Source organism: Phyllobates terribilis, unplaced genomic scaffold (assembly GCF_046119375.1).
Source record: "Phyllobates terribilis strain yellow unplaced genomic scaffold, ASM4611937v1 Scaffold_1__5_contigs__length_1240528914, whole genome shotgun sequence".
Taxonomy (NCBI): Eukaryota; Metazoa; Chordata; class Amphibia; order Anura; family Dendrobatidae; genus Phyllobates; species Phyllobates terribilis.
Genome location: NW_027362761.1, coordinates 756,831,808 through 756,844,483, shown reverse-complemented (window position 1 = coordinate 756,844,483; position 12,676 = coordinate 756,831,808). Strand labels below are relative to the sequence as shown.

At 45.4% G+C, this 12,676-nt stretch overlaps 1 protein-coding gene across 1 annotated transcript in view; it reads right to left on the bottom strand.

The window, feature by feature from the left end:
- The window catches only part of B4GALT1 (beta-1,4-galactosyltransferase 1), a 114,930-nt gene extending 102,589 nt beyond the window's left edge, over nt 1-12,341 (bottom strand). The window contains exon 1 of the mRNA XM_073636911.1: nt 11,745-12,341. Within this exon, the coding sequence (XP_073493012.1) occupies nt 11,745-12,048 (304 nt within the window). The 5' untranslated portion in view covers nt 12,049-12,341. The remainder of the gene's footprint in view (nt 1-11,744) is intronic.
- Between the last annotated feature and the right edge of the window lie 335 nt (nt 12,342-12,676).

Below are 12,676 nucleotides of genomic sequence, written 5' to 3'. Positions count from 1 at the left end.
CGGAGCTTCCCAGGCTACTAATATCAGCCCCCAGCTGAATACTTAGCCTTTACTAGCTATTAAAATGGGGGACCCCCCCAAAAAAATGACGTGGGGTCCCCCCTAATTTAATAGCTAGCAAAGGCTAGGCAGACAGCTGGGGGCTGATATTAATAGCCCAGGAAGGGAGCCATGAATATTGGCCCCCTCCCAGGCTAGAAACACCAGCCGTCAGCCGCCCCAGAAATGGCGCATCCATAGGATGCGCCAATTCTGGCACTTAGCCTCGCTCTTCCACGCTGCCCTGGTGCGGTGGCAGGGGGTAATAGGGCTGGGGTTGATGTCAGCTTATAATGCCAGCTGACATCAAGCCCAGGTTAGTAATGGAGAGGCGTCTATAAGACACCCCCATTACTAACCCCATAGTCAAAGTTAAAAAAAAAACACAAACACCCAGAATAAAGTCCTTTAATTGAAATAAACACACAATTCTTTATTGTTCTAAATTAAACCATACTTGCCATCACGCCCATTCCAGCTGAAGCCAACGATCTCCTGCAATAAAAGAAAAATAATAAAGCAACCTCATCCTTACCTCTCCATGGTTCCCAGGACCGGTCCAGCTCTGCTACATTCACATGACAGGCTGGACCGCAGCAGAACGCCGCCATCCAGCCTGTCATCCCGCAGACACTGAGAAGCGCAGGCATGCTTGCGCTCTGCAGTGTCTGGCTGTGACGGCATCCAGATGAGCCGACAATGAACTCAGCTCACCTCCTGGACGTCCGTCACTGACAGCGTGGGAAACTTCTACTGCGCATGCGGGGAGCAGGAGAATTTTCCCACGCTGTCAGTGACGTGCATGAGGTGAGCCGAGTTCATTGGACATGATCTCGGCTCATCTGAATGCCGTCACAGTCAGACACTGAGGAGCACAAGCATGCCTGCGCTTCTCAGGGTCTGCCGCATGGCAAGCTGAACGGCAGCGTTCTGCTGCGGTGCAGCCTGTCATGTGAATGTAGCAGAGCTGGACCGGTCCTGGGAACCATGGAAAGGTAAGGATGAGGTTGCTTTATTATTTTACTTTTATTGCAGGAGATCGTTGGCTTCAGCTGGAATGGGCGTGATGGCAAGTATGGTTTAATTTAGAACATTAAAAAATTGTGTGTTTATTTCAATTAAAGGACTTTATTCTGGGTGTTGTGTTTTTTTTAATTACTTTACTAGAAATTCATGGCGGTCATGTCTAATATTGGCGTGACCCCATGAATTTCGGGCTTAGGGCCAGCTGATAATGCCAAGCTGGCCTTAACCCCTTTATTACCCAGTGAGCCACCGCACCAGGGCCCTGGATGAGTTGGGTACAGCGCCAGAAGATGGCGCTTCTATGAACACGCCATTTTCCGGGGCGGCTGCGGACTGCAATTTGCAGCGGGGGGGGGGGCAGAAAGCTTGGGCCTCCCTGCGCTGCAGATTCCAGCCCCCAGCTGCCTAGTTGTACCTGGCTGGACACAAAAATAGGGCGAAGCCCCACGTCTTTTTTTTTTTTAATTATTTCATGAAATAATTTAAAAAAAAAAGGGCTTCCCTATATTGTTGTGTCCGGCCAGGTACAAATAGGCAGCTGGTGGTTGGGGGCAGCCCGTTCCTGCCTGCTGTACCTGGCTGGACACAAAAATATGGCGAAGCCCACGTCAACATTTTTGGGAAAAATTAATTACAAAATTAATAATAATTTAGGGACTGCATCTTTATTAACCCCTCAATTGTCATTTAGTGTTAAAATAAAGGATTTTTTAAAAAGAAAATTGGCGTGGGATCCACCATCATTATAGTCTCTAGCGGAGGTTAAGCAGACGGCTGGGGCAGATGTTTGAAGTCTGGGAAGGGGGTAATACCCACGGAGCTTCCCAGGCTACTAATATCAGCCCCCAGCTGAATACCTAGCCTTTACTAGCTATTAGAATGGGGGACCCCCCCAAAAAATGACGTGGGGTCCCCCCTATTTTAATATGTTTATGAGTCACAGTTTTCCTGCTATATACCTGCATGTCATAAGAATTTAAATTAAAAAAGGACCATGTTAAATTCAAATCTGTTTTTTTTTAATTTTTACCGGTGTTTGGTATGCGTTGGAAAAGGGGTAGTCTTATACGGTGAATATATCCTAAACTCTATATTTTAACAGGAAAGTAGGGGGGTCGTCTTATACACCAGGTCGTCTTATACGCCGGAATATACGGTATATGCTTTGGCATTTTTATGCATGGGAATGGACCTGTGATGTGAATTTTTTGATCTGTCGTATGTCAATTTCTAATGAATATTTTCACCTCTTCCAACATGAGGCGTGAAATCCATGGAGAATCCACAAGTACGATCCTCTAGTTGTGGGCACGGGCGAGCGCTACTTTCACACACTTTAATTAGTAGAGTGGATCAGTATTTGTAAGCCAAAATTAGTAGGAGCCTACACAGAAAAAAAAAGCAGAATGGAAACGCTTGCACTTTTTTTTTCACTTTCTTCTGATTACGATAACCCTTGTGAAAAGAGACCTTAGACCCACAAGTGCAAGAAATGGCGATAAAGGCCCCCCTTCAGTCTAAAACACCAGCCTTGATTAATTGGGGCCTAATGCCACATTTGCATACCAGGGTGTCATGATCTGAGCACAAACTGTGATACACGGACTGTCCTGACCTGAACTTGACAGCCTCACATGAGAGGGTCCAACAGGAGACCCACCATCAGTCTGTGCATCAGGGTCTCCTGACTCAAAGTTGACAGCATGTCATATGAGGCTGTCAAGTTCTTGTCAAAAGACCACCAGACAGACAGTTCCCGGACCGTGACACACAGATGTGTGGAATTGGTCTTATGTGAGCATGTCTTCTCATGAGTTACAGTGGGGGAAAAAGTATTTAGTCAGCCACCAATTGTGCAAGTTCTCACACTTAAAGATGAGAGAGGCCTGTAATTGACATCATAGGTAGACCTCAACTATGAGAGACAAAAATGAGAAAAATCCTGAAAATCACATTGTCTGATTTGGAAAGAAATTTTTTTCAAATTTTGGTGGAAAATAAGTATTTGGTCACATACAAAAGTTCATCTCAATACTTTAGTTATATATCCTTTGTTGGCAATGACAGAGGTCAAACGTTTTCTGTTAGGCTATGTGCCCACGGTGCAGAAATGAAGCAGAAAATTTTTGCATGTCCTCTCCCGAAAAAACGCATGCGGAATTCCGCACGCGTTTATCGCGCGTTTTCGACATGCGGAATTGCCTTGCATTTTTTATTGCACTGCAAAGGCAATTCCGCTTGCGGAAACGCAAAATTAATTGACATGCCGCGGATTTTTGCGCGCATCAAAAACGCTGCGGAAAAATCCGCATCATGGGCATAGAACTTGCGGATTCCCTTTAGGGACCATGGGGGGGCGGATTACCTAGCGTTTCACAAGCGTTTACGCTGTAGAAATTCCGCAGCATAAACGCTTGTAAAACGCTACGTGGGTACATACCCTAAGTCTTCACAAGTTTGGCACACACTGTTGCTGGTATGTTGGCCCATTCCTCTATGCAGATCTCCTCTAGATCAGTGATGTTTTGGGTCTGTCGCTGGGCAACACAGACTTTCAACTCCCTCCAAAAGGTTTTCTATAAGGTTTAGATCTCAAGACTAGCTAGGCCACTCCTGGACCTTGAAATGCTTCTTACGAAGCCACTCCTTCATTGCCCTGGCGGTGTGCTTGGGATCATTGTCATGCTGAAAGACCCAGCCACGTTTCATCTTCAATGCCCTTGCTGATGGAAGATTTGCACTCAAAACCTCACGATACATTGCCCCATTCATTCTTTCATGTACACGGATCAGTCGTCCTGGTCCCTTGGCAGAGAAACAGCCCCAAAGCATGATGTTGCCACCCCCATGCTTCACAGTAGGTATGGTGTTCTTTGGATGCAACTCAGCATTCTTTCTCCTCCAAACACGACGAGTTGTGTTTCTACCAAACAGTTCTACTTTGGTTTCATCTGAACATATGACATTCTCCCAATACTCTTCTGGATCATCCAAATGCTCTCTAGCAAACTTCAGACGGGCCCGGACATGTAATAGCTTAAGCAAGGGGACACATCCGACACTGCAGGATCTGAGTCCCTGGCGGCGTAGTGTATTACGGATGGTAGCCAGTGTAACGTTTGTCCCAGCTCTCTGCAGGTCATTCACTATGTACCCCCGTGTGGTTCTGGGATTTTCTCTCACCCTTCTTGAGATCATTTTGACCGAACGGGGTGAGTTTTTGTGTGGAGCCCCAGATCGAGGGAGATTATTAGTGGTCTTGTAGGTCTTCCATTTTCTAATTATTGCTCCCACAGTTGATTTCTTCACACCAAGCTGCTTGCCTATTGCAGATTCAGACTTCCCAGCCTCGTGCAGGGCTACAACTTTGTTTCTGGTGTCCTTCGACAGCTCTTTGGTCTTCAACATAGTGGAGTTTGGAGTGTGACTGTTTGAGGTTGCGGACAGGTGTCTTTTATACTGATAAGTTCAAACACGTACCAGTACTACAGGTAATAAGTGGAGGACAGAAGGGTCTCTTAAAGAAGAAGTTACAGGTCTGTGAGAGCCAGAAATCTTGCTTGTTTGTAGGTGACCAAATACTTATTTTCCACCAAAATTTGAAAGAAAAAAAAAATTCTTTGCAAATCAGATGTGATTTTTCAGGATTTGTTTTCTCATTTTGTCTCTCATACTTGAGGTCTACTTATGATGTCAATTACAGGCCTCATCTTTTCAACTGGGAGAACTTGCACAATTGGTGGCTGACTAAATACTTTTTTCCCTACTGTATGCACTAGTGGAAAATTGCTTACCAGTGGGCTATGAGAGGTAACAGAAAATTAAAAAAATAAAACAGATACTCACTTTCTAGTCCAGTAGCCAGGGCTGTGGAGTTGGAGCCCATTTTGGTGGAGTCGGTATAAAATGGACCAACTCTGACTCCTAAAATATATAATAAGTTGGGTACAGTAGTTCAATGCAGTTTGTGGGTAATATTTTTTCATAAGAATTTGGGAAAGTTATGATATGTCCTATAAATGTCTGTCCTATTCCTGATCTTAGCTGAGATGAATCTGTGCTACAGTAAATTTATCACTTAAACATGAGCCATGTATGAGGGAGTTGGAGTCGTGGAATCGGAGTCAGTGTCATGGAAACTGAGGAGTTGGAGGTTTGGCTTACCGACTCCACAGCCCTGCTAGTAGCGTTGTGTCTCCTACTGGTATCAACATTCATTGTCACATAAGCACTGCAGCCAATCAGCAGTGGCTGATCAGCTGCAGTATTCACAGTTTGTAACAGTCAAGTCAAAGAAACAACTGCATCGCTCAAGTGACGCCTCGGTTGATGCCATGAGACTGACAAAGGGCGCATTGCTAACTAAGGAAAAGTGGTGCTGGTCTTGGTCATGGAAGCATCATTTTTTTTCTCAAGTCCCTGGACCCACTCATTTGGTGTTGAACATGATCACACTGAGTATTTTGGTGTAAGATTCACATAAACAAAACACTTCAAATGGTCTTTAATGTGGATTTTGAGGAGGCAGATCCACTTCAAAAACCATGTAAAAAAAAAAAACAGTGTGAACATATCCTAAAGCATACATGTGAAAAACTCTGTCCTGTGGGCCAAATCTGGCCCACACAGTGATTATATTTGGCCCACGACACCAGAACCACCACCCCTATGTGGGTACCATTATGCTGTACGGGGGACTGTGTGCGGCCCACTAGACTGTATACTGGTTGGCCCACAACTTTGTCCAAGTTTTTCATTTTGGCCCTCTGTGTGTTTAAGCTTGATATCCCTGCCCTAAAGAGACCCTTTAAGAAGTTTTGGGGTCACCAAACGAATTACGTTGCTGGCTGGTTTGAATCTTTATGCCAATGTTGTCACCGATGAATGACATTTTTGCTGAGTGCACACGATGCGGTTTTAATGCGTTTCCGCGGCATTTAAATAGCCGTGGAAACGCATTAAAACCGCTTGGTAAGAGGTCTGCCATGCTTAGCAATAATAATCCGCATAAGCTGCGGATTATCATTGGAGCACAAACCGCAGCACAACCAATTTAGACGCGATTCCGCAGTGAATTTGCACCCATTGACTTGCATTGAATCGCAGCAAATCTGCATGTATAATATCTATACATGCGGATTTGCTGTGTTTCAATGTAAAACAATAGGCGCAAAATCGCGCCGTGGCTGGTACCCGGGTCGGGAGAGGAGGCGGCTACTCCTCTCACCCGACCGCTGCTCTGGCTGATAACAGCGAGAGATGTGTGGATGGGAGAAGCGGCAGCCAGCTTCTCTCAGCCCCCGTGCCAGCGGCAGTGTAGAAAAAGAATCGAAATGTAAAAATAAACCTTCATACTCACCTCTCCGGCGGCCCCCGATGTCCTCCTGAGCGATGCTATCCCGTCCTCCTCGTGCCCCACAGTGTGCTTCCAAGACCTGCGGTGACGTCGCGTGACCATTAGCTGATTGCTAAAGCCGGTAATCAGCTGATCGGTCTCATGACCGATGAGCTTATGCTGAGAGTGGGAAGATTCACAAGAATTTTCCCACGCTCTCTAGCTCACCGGGGCTCATCAGTTGATGAACCCCAGTGACCCCCTGCAGCACTGTATACTGACAGGGGGGGGATTTTACACCCCTGTCAGTATACAGTGCTGTATTCTACAGCTGTGACAGTGATTGCTGATGTCACAGCTGTAGAAATTATCCGGATCGTCGTGTGACCTTGGCGTTACGTGGATTACGTCGTTGACGGCAGACAGGTGAGGAATAAAGTTTTTTTTTTTTTTTTTTTTTTTTACGCCCTCCATTACTAACCTGAGCTTCACGTCAGCCGCCAATACAAGGCTGACATGAACCCCCAACCCCATTACCCCCGGCCACCGCTACAGGGCAGCGTGGAAGAGCGAGGCTAAGCGTCAAATTTGGCGTATCTTATGGAGGCGCCATTTCTGGGACTGCCGAGGGGTGATATTAATAGCCGCGGAGGGGGCTAGTATTCATGGCCCCTTCAATGGCTATTAATATCAGCCTGCAGCTGTCTAGTTTAGCCTTTGCTGGCTAAATTTTATAGGGGGACCCCACATCAATTATTTTCTGGGGCCCCCCTGCAATCTAGCCAGTAGAGGCTAAACAAACAGCTGTGGGCTGATATTAATAGCCATAGAACATTGTTGGCTAATGGCCCCTTCCACGGCTACTACTATCAGCCCCCAGCATTCGGCTTTCCCTCTGCTAGTTATAAAAATGATGCAGGAGCCCACGCCATTTTTTTTTTTTTATTTTATTTTAGGCTTTGTGCCCATAATTCAGACGTAGCACCGCTTTGGAAGCAAATTTTTGCTGCGTCCAAAACGCTGCATTCTATTGAACACAGGTAAATCCACGTGTTCACTGAACCATGCGGATTTACCGCATTCAATACTTTCTAGTGGTCAAATTTCTGTTGTGGAAAAAAGCGACTCCACAAGAGAATATGACATGCTGCGGTCCTGAAAGACGCACTGCATGTCAGTGTCCACGGGTGATTCGCAGCCTCTGATGCACGCATAGCGGACATGGGATTTCTAGAGATCCCATCCACTATTCTGTAACATCTGGACGCTGCGAGTTTGACGCTGTATAAACACGCAGCGTCAATCCTGCAGCGGCTCCTGACCGTGGCCACGTACCCAAACTCACCCGCAGCATGTCAACTTCTGTAGTGGACACGCTAGTTTCCGCTGCAGATTTTGACCGATTGAAATGTCATTATATGCGGTGGATTCACATTTACCGACAGCAAAAGCTCGACATTATAACTCCGCGTTTTGGACGCAACATAAATACGTTGTGTCCAAAGCGCTGCGGAATGCTGATCGGGGAGGTGGGACGTAGGAGCTAACGAACCAGCTGTGAGAGGTTAGTTATGGCCAGGGAAAATGCTTGCCTAGTGGCACCTTCATGGTGTCAATCAGACCTTTTCATGACCAAACAAAGTAAAGACACACACAGACACAGTGTAAACACTTTATTTGAAATACAACAGACCCATTATTTAATCATTTAAATGAACCAATATACTCACCCCAGTTCTTATGATAATCCAAGGGCTTAAGCAATGTCCCACCAACGTTATTTAGCCCCAAAAACGCATGTAAAAACGCGTCAAAAATGCATGTAAAAACCACGTGTTTTTTCTGGCAAGGAGAGACAAAAAACGCTCAGGAAATTTCTGCTTCAAATCTGCATCTTGGGCACATACCCTTATAATGTATACTATGGATATTCCATAAATGCCTAACAGAAAAGGAAGTCCACTTACAATTTGGGTAGCAGCTTTTTTAAAGATGAAAAACAAAATATCCAAAAGAGATGGCCCACCCTGCATCATCGATGTGTTACACTTGGACCTGTGGTGAGGGGACAGATCACTGTGTGAATGAGTTTCTGACAGCCACTTCTCTGCTAGGTGGTCTTCTCAGCTCTCGGTAAGGGCAGTCTATGTGCTCAAACTTGTAAAACCCGTCTGACCAGGTACATAATCTTTTATGAGGCAAGAAGAGATGCGGACTTCTGCGAGGTGATGCCTCGTTTTCTATCATCTGATGTATTCCTCGCCTCTACAAATTCTGAGAATCTCTCTTTCAGCTCACAAGAAAATTGTTACCAATTTTACCCCTTAGGTTACATAAAAATTTTGGCCCCAATCCATCATTTGTGGAGGTTTTTTTTGTTTTTTTTAAGTCACAATTCTTTGTCTTGCAGTACTTGTTGCAGTTTTCCACCATTTTGTAAAAAAGTAAGAAATTATCTTTATTCTGCTCTTCAACTTTTTTTTATGACACTTTAGCACAAAAAAAAAAAAAAAAAAAAAAAAAAAAGAGGCATGTTGTGCTAAAATAGCGCAAATATTGAACCAAAATAACAACAGGCGTACATAAAATTACACTGGGAGGATTTTGTGTCAAATTTGGTGACTTTTGGAAACGTAACAAATGATGAACCAGGGTGAAAACACCTAGAAACCCTAAACTATGCCCACAATGGTGAACTAAAAAAAAAACAAACAAAAAAAACAACACATAAAATGGACTTACAAAAAGGAACAAATGAAAAAACAAATATGGCACAAACAAAAAAGGCGCAAAAACAATGATGAATTGGCTGCATAGAGTCGTGATACCCAGTGGTCGGCAGTCATGCCGCAATTATTGCTATACAGTCCAGACAGTGGAAAAAAAAAAAAAACGTACATGGTTTTTCCTGGATTGCCAAGTTTTCTGCTCTTTGAGAACCAAGGGATATATTGGCATTTGTCCTAGTGTTAAACAGCCCCCAATGCAAATGAATAACCAAACTTAATGACAACTGTGTCAATTGGCAGCTAAACAAAGCACTGTGGCACAACAGTGCCCTGCAGTGCAAATATACCCTTTGCATCGGGAAGCACATTGGAGACGTGGAAGACATAATCTATAGCACGTCCTAAAATCATATACTTAAGGAGTTGTCAACCTTTGGGGACTTTATTTTTTTTTTTTTTTTTTTTTTACTCAAATCGTGTTTTCACAACCAAAAATTATTATTACAGTTGGGTTTCATTAAAAACGTGACACCATAAGGCTTTTTGCATATTCAATTTTGATGTGGTCTGAGGTCATAAACCAGCTGAGACAGATCAGAAAAAAAGAGAAGCGTTACAAATAAGCAGAAGGAGCTCACTGACTAATTCTCAGTTAACTCATTCTGCGGCCAGCAATAGTTGCAATAAAGGCTATAGAATGCAAAGGGTGCAATATTTTTAATGAAACCCAATTGCAAAAATTATTTTTTTAGCCCAAAATTCATGCATTAAAAAAAAAAAATAATAATAATAATTCACACATAATGGAGACATGAACACCCATTATAAGCTATGGGGCTGACAGACCATTGTGTGAAGCGCTGGACTATGTCAGACCTGCATGATGTCTCTTTTTCAGGTTTCCATTTGTGGACTACAGCGGACCTGCGTGGAAATTTTTATTTCTTTTAATAAATTGGTGAACCAGGCAAATGGTTGGGGAGTGTTTTTTTGTTAAATAAAGTATTTTTGAGTGTGTTTTTCTTTTTAGCACTGGGTTAGTAATGGGGGTGTCCGATAGACACATCTCCATTACTAATCCCAAGGTTTGCTGTCAGCTGTTTTGGACAATTCACAGATGATATCAACCCCAACTACCATTACCCCGATTTCTACTACACCAGGGAAAATCGGGAAGAGGGAGGCAAAGTGCGAGAATTGGAGCATCTAATGTGATGTCCCAGTTCTGGGGTGGCTGCAGGCTTGCATTTTAGGCTGGGAAGGGCCCAATAACCATGGACCTTCCCAGCCTGATAATATCATCTCACAGCTGTTTGCTCTACCTTTGCTGGTTATCATATATGGAGAGGACTCCATGTAGTTTTTTTTCATTTATTTTTTGGGTAAAGCAACATTAGGTCAACATACAAGGCACTAAAGGGTGTCTTTTTTTATATATAATGTGCCCTGGTGTTGTGTAATTAGATCTCTCTATGAAAGGTCTTTGCAAACCTTTTAAACATATAAAACTCACTATTTTCTGCAAGGCATTTTATTCTGGTACGTGCCACAGACAGCACACAGATGATACACACAAGTATGTCAAAAGTACACACAACTATGATAACACCGGTACTGGTTTTTCCAGTACCGGTATCATCAGGACGTGTGAAGGGGCCCTATGGTGGATAACTAAAGAAACAAGTGAGCGGATCACAGCTTAGGAGTGACAACTTTAACGCAACAAACCAGATTTATCCAGCAAACATAAAGAAAAAGACACATATGCTTAAAGGAGTTGTCCAGTACTTTATATTACCCCACTCCCCCAATGTATCCGCCCGGGGCCCCTAAGGATTTTTGTAATTAGGTTACGGTGCAGATAATGCCTGTGAGTGGCGCCATCACTGGCCGGTCACAGGCATCACGTGACCCCCGGCTGCAGCCGGCTCGGACATCCGCTGATGTCACAAGTCCAAGCTGCAGCCGGAGGTCCCTCTTCCCGCCCACAACCCAGCCGCCACCGGTGGAACGCGGGTTACCCCGCGCATCACACCCGGCATCCACTGCGCGCTCTGCCTCACCCTGCCCACAACCCAGCAGCCACTGCGGGAACCCCAGCGCTAAGTCACATGATGCCTGTGAGCAACCACCGATAGCGCCGCTCACAGGCAGTATCTGCAACGTAAGCTAATTACAAAAATCCTTAGAGGCCCTGGGACGATACATTGGGGGGGGGGGGGGGGGGGGGGCAATCTAAAGTACTGGACAACTTCTTTCAATAACTGATTTGTGCCATCCAAATGTATTGATGATTGAATTCAATCTGGGTCCCTTTAAATATGGAAGTCTACGCTGGCCATTTAAGGGTAATCCCTGACATGTAGGGTGGGTGCATTGATTAAAGCTGGCCAGAAATTGTGCCCTTTGCCCCCAGGACATGGCTGCATAGGGATCCATGCTTCTGGCACACTTCTATACATTGGCATCCTCTAACCTGTGCCAGGTGGTTACTAAGGATCTAGATTTGATCCGATATTGATGGGTGCCAGGGGGAGCTGTAGAAGGTGTAAGGTCACCCTGGCCATGTGCAGCCTCATGGCACTGCCTGGTAGACCCCGTAAACAGCAGCTTACCTAGGAGCGGAGAGGTGTCCGGGCAGCCCGCTAGCTCCACGGCGGGGGCACTGCTGGTGGACGCCAGACTGGCATGTTGCTCTGCTGTGGCCAGCACAAAGACCAGGGGACCAACAGAAGAGTTCACTTTCTGCCGGAACTGCTGGCGCTCAATGATGAGGGTCGTCTCCCCTCCGAACATGTAGTAGAGCAGCGTAATACTGAGGTGCAGGGCGCAGTATAGCACCAGGAACTTGCAGGTCCGCTGTAGCGAGGCGCCGGGTAGAACCGCAGCAGAGCCCTGTAATAGCGGATCTTTCATCATGGAGAGCGGTGCACAGCCCGTGCCTGCCAAGCACTACGTCCACACCGGGCACAGCAATGTACCAGTGCCCGGGCTCATCCGTCACCGCGCTCAGCGGGCACCATCCAGCACAATGCAGCGAGCGGAGCCGCTCCACGTGACGTCACCAAGCCCAGGGTGTCATGGTGGAAGAAGGGCAGGTCTATGAGGAGACCCTAGGCTTCTGCTTTCCAGCCCGCCCATCTCTTCCTGACACGTTCAGCCTGTGCAACTCTCTGTCGGGGGCTCCTGCTGAACGCTTCAGGAATTGCAGCAAACTTTTAGGACATTTCCTTTAAGTAGAGTCCCCCTCCAACCAAGTGACCTGCTAGGAGAAGGCTGGCACGCACCAATGGCCAATGGGGCTGGCGAGGGAAGTGTGGTTGTTTGTTTTTACAGCGTTGACCGAGTTCATTTTCTTGCTTCGTTTTATAGAGTTTTAGGTTTTACTACCCGCACAACCTTTTTTTTCTTCTCAATAAACACATTTTTATCTTTATAAAAAGAAATAGTTTTTGTGTCGCTTTGTTCCCAGAGCCATAACTATTTTATGATGTCTCAGCGGCCGTGTGAGGCCTTGTTTTTATAGTTTGAGTTGTAGTCTTTATTT